The following is a 12014-nucleotide window of genomic DNA, read 5'->3' on the forward strand; positions in this document are numbered from 1 at the left end:
AAGACCAGTGATGTTGAACATTTTTTCATATATTTATTTGCCATGTGTTTTTCTTCATCTGAGAAGTGTGTATTCATTTCAGATGCCTATATTTGGATTGGGTCTTTAAATTTGGGAGCTCTGGTTGTCTTCAATTCTTTATATGTTGTAGATATAAGTCCTATGTCTCATGGACTGTTGAATAAAATTTTTTCTCACTCTTTGGGTTGTCTTTTCACTCTGCTGGTGATTTCTTTTGATTTGCAAAAGGTTTTTAATAAGATGAGATCTCAGTTGTTGATTCTTTGAAGTATTTTCTGTGCGGTCTTGGCTTTGTTCATGAAGTCTCTGTCTATACATATGTCTTTGAGATTTCTACCTGTTTTCACTTTCAGTAGATTCAGTGTTTCTGTTTTATTTTGTTTTCAGTGTTTCTACTCTAATATTTAGATCTTTGACACATTTTGACTCTAGTTTAGTGCATGGTGATAGACGTGGGTCTAGTTTTAGTCTCCGTCATATGGAAAGCCAGATTTTCCAGCCACATTATTAAAGAGGCTTGCTTCCAGTAAACATGTTTGGCCTCTTTCTCAAAGACAAGGTGGCTGAGTGTGTTTCTAGTTGTGTCTGTATTTTTTAATCTCTTCCACTGATCCTGGAGTCTGTTTTTTTCCAGTACCATGCTGATTTTATCTCAGTTAGCTGTGTCGTATAATCTCAGGTCAGGGACTGTGATACCTCCTGCCTTGCCTTTGTTGCCCAGAACTGGCTTTTGCTATTTTAGGTCTCTTCTAGTTCCAAATGAATTTTAGGAATTTTTTTTTTTTTTTTTTTTAGTTCCATGAGGTATACTAATGGTATTTTGAGTGGGATTGCATTAAATCTGTACAACAGTTTTGCGAGTATGGCCATTTTCACAATGTTTGTTATTCCTATCACTGAGCAAGGGATATCTTTCCATTTTCTGATATCCTCTTCAATCTCCTTTTGCAGAATACTATAATTTTCAGTGTATAGTTCTTTTACATTCTTTGTTAGATTAATTCCTAAATATTTCATTTTTTTGGATACCATTGTAAAGGATTTGGTTTGCCACAGTTCTCTCTTAGTTAATTTGTTGTTTGTGTACAGGAATGCTAATTATTTCTGAGGGTTGACTTTGTATCCAGCTATGCTGCTGAATTTGGTTATTAAATCAAAAGTCTTTATGTGGAGTTTTTGGGGTCTTCTATGTAAAGTATGTCATCTGTGAATAATGATAATTTCACTTCTCTCTTCCTATCCTTATTCCTTTTATTTCTCTGTCTTGTCTAATTATTCTAGCTAATGTTTCCAGCACTATATTGAATAGGACTGGTGGTAGTGGACATCCTTGTCATGTTCCTGATTTTAGAGTGAAAGTTTTCAGTTTTTTTCCATTTACTGTTATGTTGGCTGCTGGTTTGTCATAGATGGCTTTAATCAGGTTGAGGTAAATACCATCTATTCCAGTTTTCTGTAGGGTTTTTATCATGAATGAGTGTTGGACCTTGTCAAAAGCTTTTTCTGTATCTGTTGAGATGACCATGTGATTTTTGTGTTTGGCTCTGTTGGTATGGTGTATTACACTTACTGATTTGTGTATGTTGAACCATCCTTGCATTCCTGTGATGAATTCCACTTGGTCATGGTGTATAATTTTCTTGATGATTTGCTGAATTCTGTTTGCTAGTACCTTACTGAGGATTTTTGCATCTATGTTCATTAGGGAGAATGACCTGTGTTTGTCTTTTTTTTGTTGGGTCTTTCTCTGCTTTTGGTATCAGGGTGATACATGCTTCTAAGAATGAGTTAGGGAGTACTGCTTCCCTTTCAATTTCATTAAAGAGTTTTAGGAGCAGCAGTATTAGGTCTTCTCTGAATTTCTTGTAGAATTCAGCAGTGAATCTATCAGGCGTTTTCTTTGTTGGTAAGTTTTTAATTACATTTTAAATCTCATTAACTGATACAAGATTATTCAGAATTTTTTTTATCTTTTTGATTCAGTTTTAGTAATTCATATGTATCTAGAAATCTGTGCCTTTCTTCTGTGTTTTCCATCCTATATGAGTAAAGATTTTTGAAGTAGGTATTGATAGTCTTCTGAATTTCCACAGGATTTGTACCGATTTCACCCTTTTCATTCTTCAATGCATGAATTTGAGTCTTTTCTTCCTTTTTTTTTATAAGGTTGGCTAAAGGTTTATTCATTTTATTTACTCTTTCAAAGAACCAACTCTTTTGTTTCATGAATTCTCTGTATTGTTTTCTTAGTTTTCATTGTGTTAATTTTTCCTCCCTTGTATGTGCTTTGGGATTGTCTTGCTTTTATTTTTCCAGAAACTTGAGGTATAGCATTAAGTTATTTATTTGTGCTTGTTATGTTTTCCTGATGTGAGGATTCACATCTATAAATTTTCCCTGAAGACTGTTTTCATTGCATCTGATAAGTTACAGTATATTGTATCTGTTCTCTCATTTAGTTGTAGAGGTTGTTTAATTTCTTCTGTGACCCATTGGTTGTTCAGGAGTGTGTTATTTAATTTCCGTGTGTTTATGGAGTTTTTGCAGTTTCTTTTGCCATTTACTTCCAATTTCATTACACTATGATCAGATAGTATGCGTGGGATAATTTCATTTCCTTTGTATTTACTTAATCATGTTCTGTGGGCTACTATATGGTCTATTTTAGAGACTGTCCCATGTGCAGCTGAGAATAATGTGTATTTTAATGATATTGCGTGGAACAATCTTAAAATATCTAGTAAGTGCAATTGTTCACAGGTTTGGTTCGATTCCAATATTTCTTTGCTGATTTTTTGTCTAGTTGGTCTGTCTCTTTGTGACAATGCAGTATTAAGGTCTCCTGTTACAATTGTGTTGTTGCTTATTTGAGTTTTCATGTCTGTTAATAATTGTCTTATACAGTTGGGTGCTCCCATATTTGGTGCATACATATATGTGATTGTTATTTCCTCCCCTGTTTAATTGCTTACTCTGCTTGGTGGTTTCTTTCTGTTGTTCTTGGAATTATGGTCATTTTCATCTCTGTCAAGAGTATCTTTCAGTACTCTTTGTAGGTTTGGTTTGATGGTTATGAATCTCTTCAGTTGTTTTTTATCATGGACGTAGCTTATTTCTCCATCAGTTTTGAAAGATAGTTTGGCAGGGTACTTCAATTTGGGGTGGAAGTTGTTTTCTTTCAGGACTTGAAATACTTACTCCAAGCTCTTCTTGACTTGAGGGTTAGTGTTGAGAAGTCTGCCATGATTCTGAAGGGGTTTTCTTCAGTAGTGATCTGATTCTTTTCTCTAACAGCTTTTAATATTCTGTTCTTAAGCTAAATTTCTGGAATCTTAACTATTATATGTCTTGATATAGCTTTAATTTTGGTCATGGATATTTGGTGTTCTGTATGCCTCATTTATTTGTATGTCAAATTTTTTATCCACACTTAGGGAAGTTTTCTGCCTTTATTTCTGTGAAGTTTTTTTTTTTCTTTTTTATAGCATTTGTGCTGTCTCCAGCTTTCTCATTGACCCTAATCAATCTTACATTATTGTTCTTTGAGTCATTTTGTAGCTGTTAGATTGATTATTCATGATCTCTTGCTACTTTTAAGATATCTTTCTTTTCATGATCACTAGCTGCAATTCTGTCTTCAAGATTTGAAATTCTGTCCTCTCCTTCATTCAATCTATTGCATATACTTTCAGTGGAGGTTTTAATCTCTTGGATTTCTGTTTGGATCTACTTCATGTATTCCATTTGTTTCCTATGTTGGGCATTTTTTGTTTCCATCATTTTTCTAAGCTCATCTATTCTTTTATTTGTATCTTTTCCATTATCTTTGATTTTAAGCATCATTTCTTTTGTACCTGAGAGGTTATTTTCTGTATAGTCTTTTCCACTTGTTTTTTTTTTTCACTTCTGTTGCTAATTATTTCAGAAAGTTCCAGTGTTTGACTTCCAGTTTCATCTGTCTCTTTGTGCTTCAGGCTTGTCCTGGTTGGCATGGAGTTGCATTTTGCTTGCATCTTGTCATTTTCTATTCCTTTTTTTTTTAATTTTGTTTTCTATGTTGATGCTTGCTAATATATTATGATAGGTGGCTTTATCACTAGTATTGAGGCTTGTGTAGAAAATGTCTGTTCTTCAGGGTTTTCCTCTACATGTAGGTGGTTCTTGGTAGCTATCCCAAGAACTAACCTTGTCAGTTTGTAAAGGATGCTAAGTTACTATTTGACTCAGCACGTAATCCTTTGGTACTGGGTTGTGGTGGTGATTTTGTCCCCATAGAATCACGCAGTTACTATACAGGGGTGAAAAACTGATTATAACATGTATGACATCATGGCTAAGGTAGTACAGATAGTAATAACAATAGTTTCAAGTATAGTTTAACTACTGACAAGCTATGGTAACCATTAACCCGCTACCTCCAACCATAGGAGCAAACTCTAAAGTTATATAACAAAATCATCAAACATATACCATGTACTTGTGAGTAGTAATTTTCCCCTTAGTGGAGTGATTTTACTTTTCTGTGGGACATGGGGGTGTTAAGACGGGTGGGAGACAGGATAAAGTGATGATTGAGGTCAAATATAGTACAGCCAAGGCTGAAGGTCAAAAGATGATCATCCAAATTTTGGGAAACTGGAGGACACAGGAGGGAAAGGATGAAATAGAATGCAAATGAGTAATCAGAAAGGGAAGAGACAGAATTTACTCACTTGAAAGTTTAAATTCAAAAAGTAGTTGAGGAAAGAGAGAGGTTCAGTAGAAGAAAATGAAAAAGATAGGTAAGAAACCTAAACAGTGGGAAAAAAAGAGGAGAATGGAAAAGAAAGGAAGAAAGAAGAAACAAATAAGTAGACTCCAGAAAGAGACAAATAACTACAAAATACAAGACAAAACAAGAGGACTTCCATCCAGGCAGGAAAGGGATAGCCAGTCAGACATACAAGTGAGAATAAAGGTAGTACAATAACTCTGGTGTTTACAGTTCTATGATAGTATCCATGTCAGATTCCTGAAACGTGTTGTGTACTCCAAGTTTGCCATGGGAATTGTGCTGGGTATGGAGCTGATCTCAGCCTGTGGATGTGGGGGCTGGAACTGGTCTTCTGTTTGAGAGCCAAACTGCTGGCTCCTCGCTCCTTCTCCAGATGTTTCCATGTGGCTGGTCTCTCTGTGTGCCACACACAGCTAAATTAACCAAAAATGTTTATTAAATGACCAAAGAAATAGTGTTTTATTTAAATGTGTATTTTATGAAAGTCATTGCTAGTATCTTTGTGGATTTACAAATAGTAACTTGGCTGGAGGCCAGGGTGATTTGCAAGAAGAATTTGTGAAGGCAGATTGGTGCCATCCACATTAGTTACCCTTTGGCATGAAGCCCATCAGAAATGCTTAAGGAGTTCTATAATGCTTAAGAGAAGTTCTGGAGCCTGACTCTCTTGAGTTCATAGTCTAATTTCTGCTTCTTACTATATATTTTAGTATTCCTGTTTATAAAGTGGAGATGGTAATTGTACTAGTTCAACAGAATGTAGTTATGACTGAATGAATTAAAATTTGTCCATAATTAGAAAAGTGCATGGTACATAAGAAGATCTCAGTTAATTGTTGGCTCTTGTTGTTTTCCTTATATCAAGAAAACCTCAAGCATTATAATTGCATTACATTAGCAAGAGTAAAATCAGTAAGATTTAAACTTAATTAACTGGAAGTTTCACCTAGATATGCTTTGTGCAGCATAAAAGTAGATTTGAAATTTGTATAACATTTTTATGACTTGTAAACTTATAGAACTTAAATCTCCTAATTTTTGTTTTCTTTTAGATCTTACAGAAAAATTTCAGCTGTAGCCCTTGGACTAGAAGCTGAAATCATAGAAGCTGTGTATGATGCATTAGGGTATTGAAGAAAATTAATTTTTGAATTAAATATTTGGAATATAAGGAAGGAAAGGTGACTGAAAATGGGGCGGAAGAAAATACAAATCACACGCATAATGGATGAAAGGAACCGACAGGTAAATAAAATTTAATTTATCTATTTTGTTGATACGAGTTTATTTTAAAAAGCACATAGCGTACAGTGGTCTAAGTACTTTCAGTTTCAGACTAAATAAAAATTTTTTTCATTATGTACCTTAAAGAAATCCTATTACAGAAATATCAGGTATGTTATAGATAAATAATATAAATATATGGAATTAAAATCATTACAGTACTACTATTGCTGTTCCTTGTATAGATTTTTTTCATAGTCTTTGATACATTAATATGAATATGTTCTACTCAGTGTAACTTTTGTTTAACCAATAAAGAATGGAATATTTTTATAATTCTTATTGTCACTGATATTTCCCAAGCATTTATGTATAATGTCTCAGCTTTAATTTACAGTACCAGTGTCAATAAATTCTTATAAATTCAGAATAATTGTAATGATGCTAGTGCATGAAGAGACCAAAAGTTTGGGTGTAGAGTGAATTGGCAAAGTGGCACAGAGGGTAGCTGCATGTTTTTCTAAATAGAGCTGCATTAGAACACTGCTATGGCTGCTTTAACATGACAATAGAGAGGTTGCCACAGACTGTATGATCAGTCCATGGGCCTAAAATCTTTGGTCTTTGGTGCTGTAAAAATGTTTCCCAACCCCTTGGTTTAGAGAAAAGGAAAAAATAATTCACAGAATATTATAAATGAATGACTGTTCAAAGCATGTGCAAGAAGGAGAGATGCTGTTTCTGGAAAGGTTGCATATCAGTAAAGTTTCAAGAACGGTTTCAGAACGTTTACTAAGACCAGAACAACACTGAAGATGTGTTCTGCACAGAACAGTAGTTTACCTGAGTATAGATATAATTGGAAACATCTCAACAGCTAGAGAGTCAGTGAGAGTGATTAGGGTTACCCATAGACTGAACTGGCGTGGGCTCTTGTTTCAGCTCATCAGAGATGCTTAGCAAAGGTGGAAGGCCCACTCAGTGTGGTACGCTGTGAAGGCTATTAAAATAGGGAAGACATAAAATAGCCATCCTGTCATTCCAAAGGAATGATTACAAGCAAGACTGCAGATAAACTCTTCGCAGATCTAAAGAATGACACGTGAAGGAGAATGTGTTATGAACGCATGCAGTAAAATGTTACGGGGGAGTGATGATAAACCTATGACCCTCGTGTTACTTGTTTTCGTTGTAAGGCAAAATATGTTGGCTGAGTGTGGTGGCGCACACCTGTAATCCCAGCACACAGAGGCTAGGCAGGAGGATCATTGTGAGTTTGAGACCAGCCTGGGCTATAAAGTGAGCTTCAAGGTCAGCCTGAACTGCATAGCGAGACCCTGTCTCAAAAAAAATCAAAAACAAAAATAAAATATGTTAATGCATGAGCTATTTTTTCTAAACTAAAACCTCAATGTTCAGGTTTAATTGCAGTGTTGGTACTTTGCAATAAGTAAGTGGGTCTTGGGTTGCAGTTTGAGCACTTGTCTCTAAAAGGTTTGCCATCACTGTTACAGGGTTATTAGAAAGTAACATACAATCAGAGAATAACATCTCATAAAATCCCTGAGCTCTCATCCCGTTAATAGCTATATTTAAAGTGGTCACAGCTTCACTAGACCTTCCTGTGGGACATTCTACATTTTTAGAGGAAATAAGGAGAGCTAGGCGTATATAGAGGTAGTTGTAATGTAACTTTCTAAGTTGAGGAAATGACTATTAAACGGTGGTGTCTGATGCTATTGCTTAGCACCTAGAATTAGCCTGTTCCTGCGTGTGATTTATCTGCTAAGTCAAACTTTTGATAAACTGCCAAGTGAGGCAGGGGCTTTCTGAATTTCTCTTTCACATAATTTGAGCAAAAAATGAAGAAAGAACATAGATATGGTTGAATAGTTTTAATAGATTACGTATAGACACAATTTGACACAAACTGAAAATGGTACCTGAATTTTACTGATTTTTGTGTTTGTCTTCTGAGTTTAAAATTCTTGGATAAAGGAGGGAAATTGTTTTGGATTTATTTATCCAAATTTGAATATATACTATATGCAGGGAACTATGTTAGATCTTAGAAACTCATTAAAAACATATGGCTTACATGTATAGATTTATGTATATGTCAAACAGAAGTAAATTCAGGTATGGGGAAGTGTATGTAATATAACCCTAACTTCTGGTGTAGTAGTTCAGGAGCTACTTTTTCGAAGAACAGCAAATACAGTTATGAATTACACATTTGAGGTAACCACAAAAAGTCAAGTCATTGGAATGGCACATGAAAAATCTTAAAGGTGACAGTGTCATGTCTTACAGAGCTACTTCACTTCCATTTGATGGGCTCTGGTGAAGCCTTATGTTGGTCCTTTCTTATCTAACAGATTGTTTTTTCAAAGTAAATTTGGTATTAAAGTATGATAGTACATACATTTTAAATACGTGGTTCAGTGAATTTTGGAAAAAACAACATGGCCATATAGCCAGAATACTTCAGTGTACCGCCCCAGAGGCACTGTTTGTCCTGTCTCTCAGTCATTATTTCCCTGCCCTAAGCACAATCACTAACCGTAGTCTCTTAATACCATATATTAATCATACCTTTTTTAAAATTTGTATGAACATGTGTTTTTTTCTGCAGTATTATGTTTGTGAAATTCAGCAACGTTATTGTGGCATATAGATATATGTACATTTGTATATGTAACAATATATTTGTAGATTTTTGTTGGTGTAGGATATTTCATTGTGAATAGAACAGCATCTATGTATTAACTTTTTTCTATTATAAATAGATATTTGGGTGTTTTCTGTTTAGTTACTTTTTTGAAGAGTGTTGTGTTGAATATTCTTACTTTGTACACATGAACTCTTGAGTATATACCTAGGAGCACAGTGATTGAGTCATAGGGTGTACATGTGACTGGTTTTAGTAAATCAACAGTTTTCTCAAGTCTTGTACTTTACTGTCCACAAGCAGTGTGAGTACCGGCTGCTGTAAGTCTTCACCAGTACAGGCTACTGTTCTTCTCATTTTAGCTATTTTGCTAGGTGGGCAATAATATCTTAGTAAGTTTGCACGATTCTGATGAAGTTGCTCACCTTTTTATAATCTTACTGGCCATTTAAATACTATTTTTTGTGTGTGATTGCCTGTTCACTTCTTTTTCTTTTTCTTTTTTTTTTTTTTCTAGTGAGTTTCCCCTTCTGTGTTTTGGTGATACTAGGGATTGAACCCAGTTCCTTCCTCCTGAGCTGTATCCCCAGTGACACTCCCCAGTACATTTTCTCCATTGAGATACATTTTAACTAAATTGCCCAGGCTGAACTCAAACTTGCAGTCCTCCTGCCTCAGCCTCCCCTAGTGCTTGGATTATAGGTAATACGCTTGATTTTAGGCAGAAGGCCAAGAAGCAAAAGGGAGGAATTACAGCTATATACCACCATACTGATTCTTTTTTTCTCTTACTTCGTACACAGTACTTTATATATACTCACATGCATATACACACCAGTGGATGTGTTGTCTATTTATATGCATTACAAATATTATCTCTTGTCCCTTCACTTTCCTAATCTTTTTGTTTTATAAATAACATAATCATATTGCCAAATTTCCTTTTCTGTTTTTTGCTTTGTTTTGTTTTGTTTTGGTATGGAGGCTTGCTACATAGCTCAGCATGCTGTTGAATTTGGGCTCCAGTGATTGTCTCACCTCAGCCTCCATAGTATCTGGGCCTAAAGGCGTGAGCCACCGTACCTGGCTCAGTTTACGTTCTTGATCTTTCCTTTATGGCTAAAGCTCTTCGTGTCATAATTAATCTTAACAGAAGGATAAACTTGAGACATTTCTAGGTAAATGGATACACCTTGGGACCATACTCTTAAGTGAAATAAATCAGACACACATGTAAATAAAATAGTTCGTTGTTTCCCACAAGTGTGAGAAACTGAAAGAGTAAATAAGGACCAAAATGTGCAGCAAATACCATGAAAAAGGAAGAAATTTTTCACAAGGAAAGAGAAACTAGGGAGGGGGAATGGGGAAAAGAAGGAAGGCAAGAGGAAAAAATGATAAAAGAAGGATAAAATGGAAACAATGCTTGTAAATAATATAGGGAGGAGGGATTGAAGGGAGAGGACGGGATTGGGGAAAAAAGAGGAATAAGACACATCATGTACTGGTTCAAACTCCCTATGATGAATGTGACTTTTATGTATATCTAAATTGTACCAATAAACTTAATTTTAAAAATCTTACCATACCTCAATGGCATGAAGATAATTCTTCTATGCCTTCTCCTAGAAGTGTTTTTCATTTTGCCTTTCATGTTTCAGATCTTTTATGTATTTGGAATTTATTTGGGATATGGTTTGAAGTATAGGAGTCAGGCTTTGATGTTTCGCAAATGGATATTTAGTTGACATAGTGTACCTTCTGCCTTTGTTTCCTTTTCCCAGTGCATTTGTTAGGAGTTAAATGATAATGTGTGTGGGGGAGTTTTTCTGATCGTTGATTATTTGTATGTCCTTTTGCAAAGCACACTATTTTAATTACTATAATTTGGTGCTATTGTTTTCACAAAACTAGCTAGCTATTTTTGCCCTTGTCATTTCTAAATGAAACCAAGTTTCAGTCAGTGTTCATCAGAGAAAAAAATAACCAAAAATCCTACTGGAATTTAGGTTTTTTTTTCTACTGAGTGTGTAGATCTATTTAGAGTTAATTTAAATCTTTATAATGTTAAGCCTTACAATTCATGGACATGTTTACCTTTCATTTGGTTTTTATTAATTATCTAAAGCTTGATAGTTTTCCATGTACAGGTCATAACTTTTGTGTTTATTCTTAGGCATTTGGTTTTTTAGCATTATTACAGTTTTCCTCAAATTTCATTTTCTGTATGTTGCTAAATATTAGGCATAAAAGATAGTTCTGTTTATATTAATTATATATCTAAAAATCTTGGTGATACTAACTTATTTCTAATACCTTATGTCATTCATGTATAAGTTTTTGTGTAAAACATGATTCATTTTTCTTAGATATATACCTAGATAGGGAATTGCTGAGTTATGAGCTAAATATAAGTTGAACATTTTGAGAAATTGCCGAACTGTTCATGGCTATATCATTTTACATTCCACCAACAGTATAGGAGGTGTCTATGTTTCTCACATTCTTCCCAACACTTTTTACTGTTTTTTAAATTCTAGTTCTCCTAACTGGTGATTTGTGTTTGTATTTCCTAAGTGGTAGTGATGTTGAACATCTTTTTTGTATGCTTATTGAACATGTACCTGTCTTCTTTATAGAAATGCCTTTCTTAATTATCTTTTTTAACTATGTCATCTTCATTTTAGAAGCTATTTTTATTGATTGAGGGATTCTAGATTTGCAGTTATAGTTTTACTACTTTTAAGCAGTTGTCTTTAAGTTCCTTCATATCTGTGGAGGCTAGCTTTTAGTCTGTTTCTTAAGATAGTTTGTCTTTTGTTGCTTTTAAGATATTTGTTTTTTCTTTATTAATAAACATTTTTACTGTGATATACCTAGTAGGGGTGTGTATCTTCAAATATTAGGCACACCCCTAATACTTTTCTCCTTAGATTCTAATTACAAGTTATGTAATTAGAATCAGACTCCTTTGCCTGTGTCTCAATCAAGGGTCATAGATTTATACCCTTTTACTGTGTCCTAATCAACATCTTACGATTTTTTGTTTGTTTGCTTTTTGTTTTTTTTGTTTTTTTCTGGTGCCGAACATCTTACGATTTTTGTCCACCTGTTTTTTTCCTTTATGTTCAGCTCAAATGTTTCCCAGTCATCCATTTTCTGTTTTCTAATAGTTAGCTATTACGGGGTCGTAATTTCTTGTGTTATCTTTTTAATCCTAGGATTTTTTTTGAGTTTTCTTTTTTTATAGAGTTTAATTCTCCAGTGAAATGATCTGCTTTTTCATATACTTTCTTCATATTTTCCACTGTTTTCACATCTCAT

General features: G+C 34.4%; 1 protein-coding gene across 8 annotated transcripts in view; it reads left to right on the forward strand.

Moving 5' to 3' along the window:
* Mef2a (myocyte enhancer factor 2A) overlaps nt 1–12014 on the forward strand; it is a 124419-nt gene that overhangs the window by 48361 nt on the left and 64044 nt on the right. For all 8 annotated transcript variants that reach the window (XM_013512519.1, XM_013512517.1, XM_013512516.1 and 5 more), the window contains one exon: nt 5848–6040. In XM_013512519.1, the coding sequence (XP_013367973.1) occupies nt 5987–6040 (54 nt within the window). In that variant the 5' untranslated portion in view covers nt 5848–5986. The remainder of the gene's footprint in view (nt 1–5847; nt 6041–12014) is intronic.

Source organism: Chinchilla lanigera, unplaced genomic scaffold (genome assembly GCF_000276665.1).
Source record: "Chinchilla lanigera isolate Chin_1 unplaced genomic scaffold, ChiLan1.0 scaffold00015, whole genome shotgun sequence".
Lineage (NCBI taxonomy): Eukaryota > Metazoa > Chordata > Mammalia > Rodentia > Chinchillidae > Chinchilla > Chinchilla lanigera.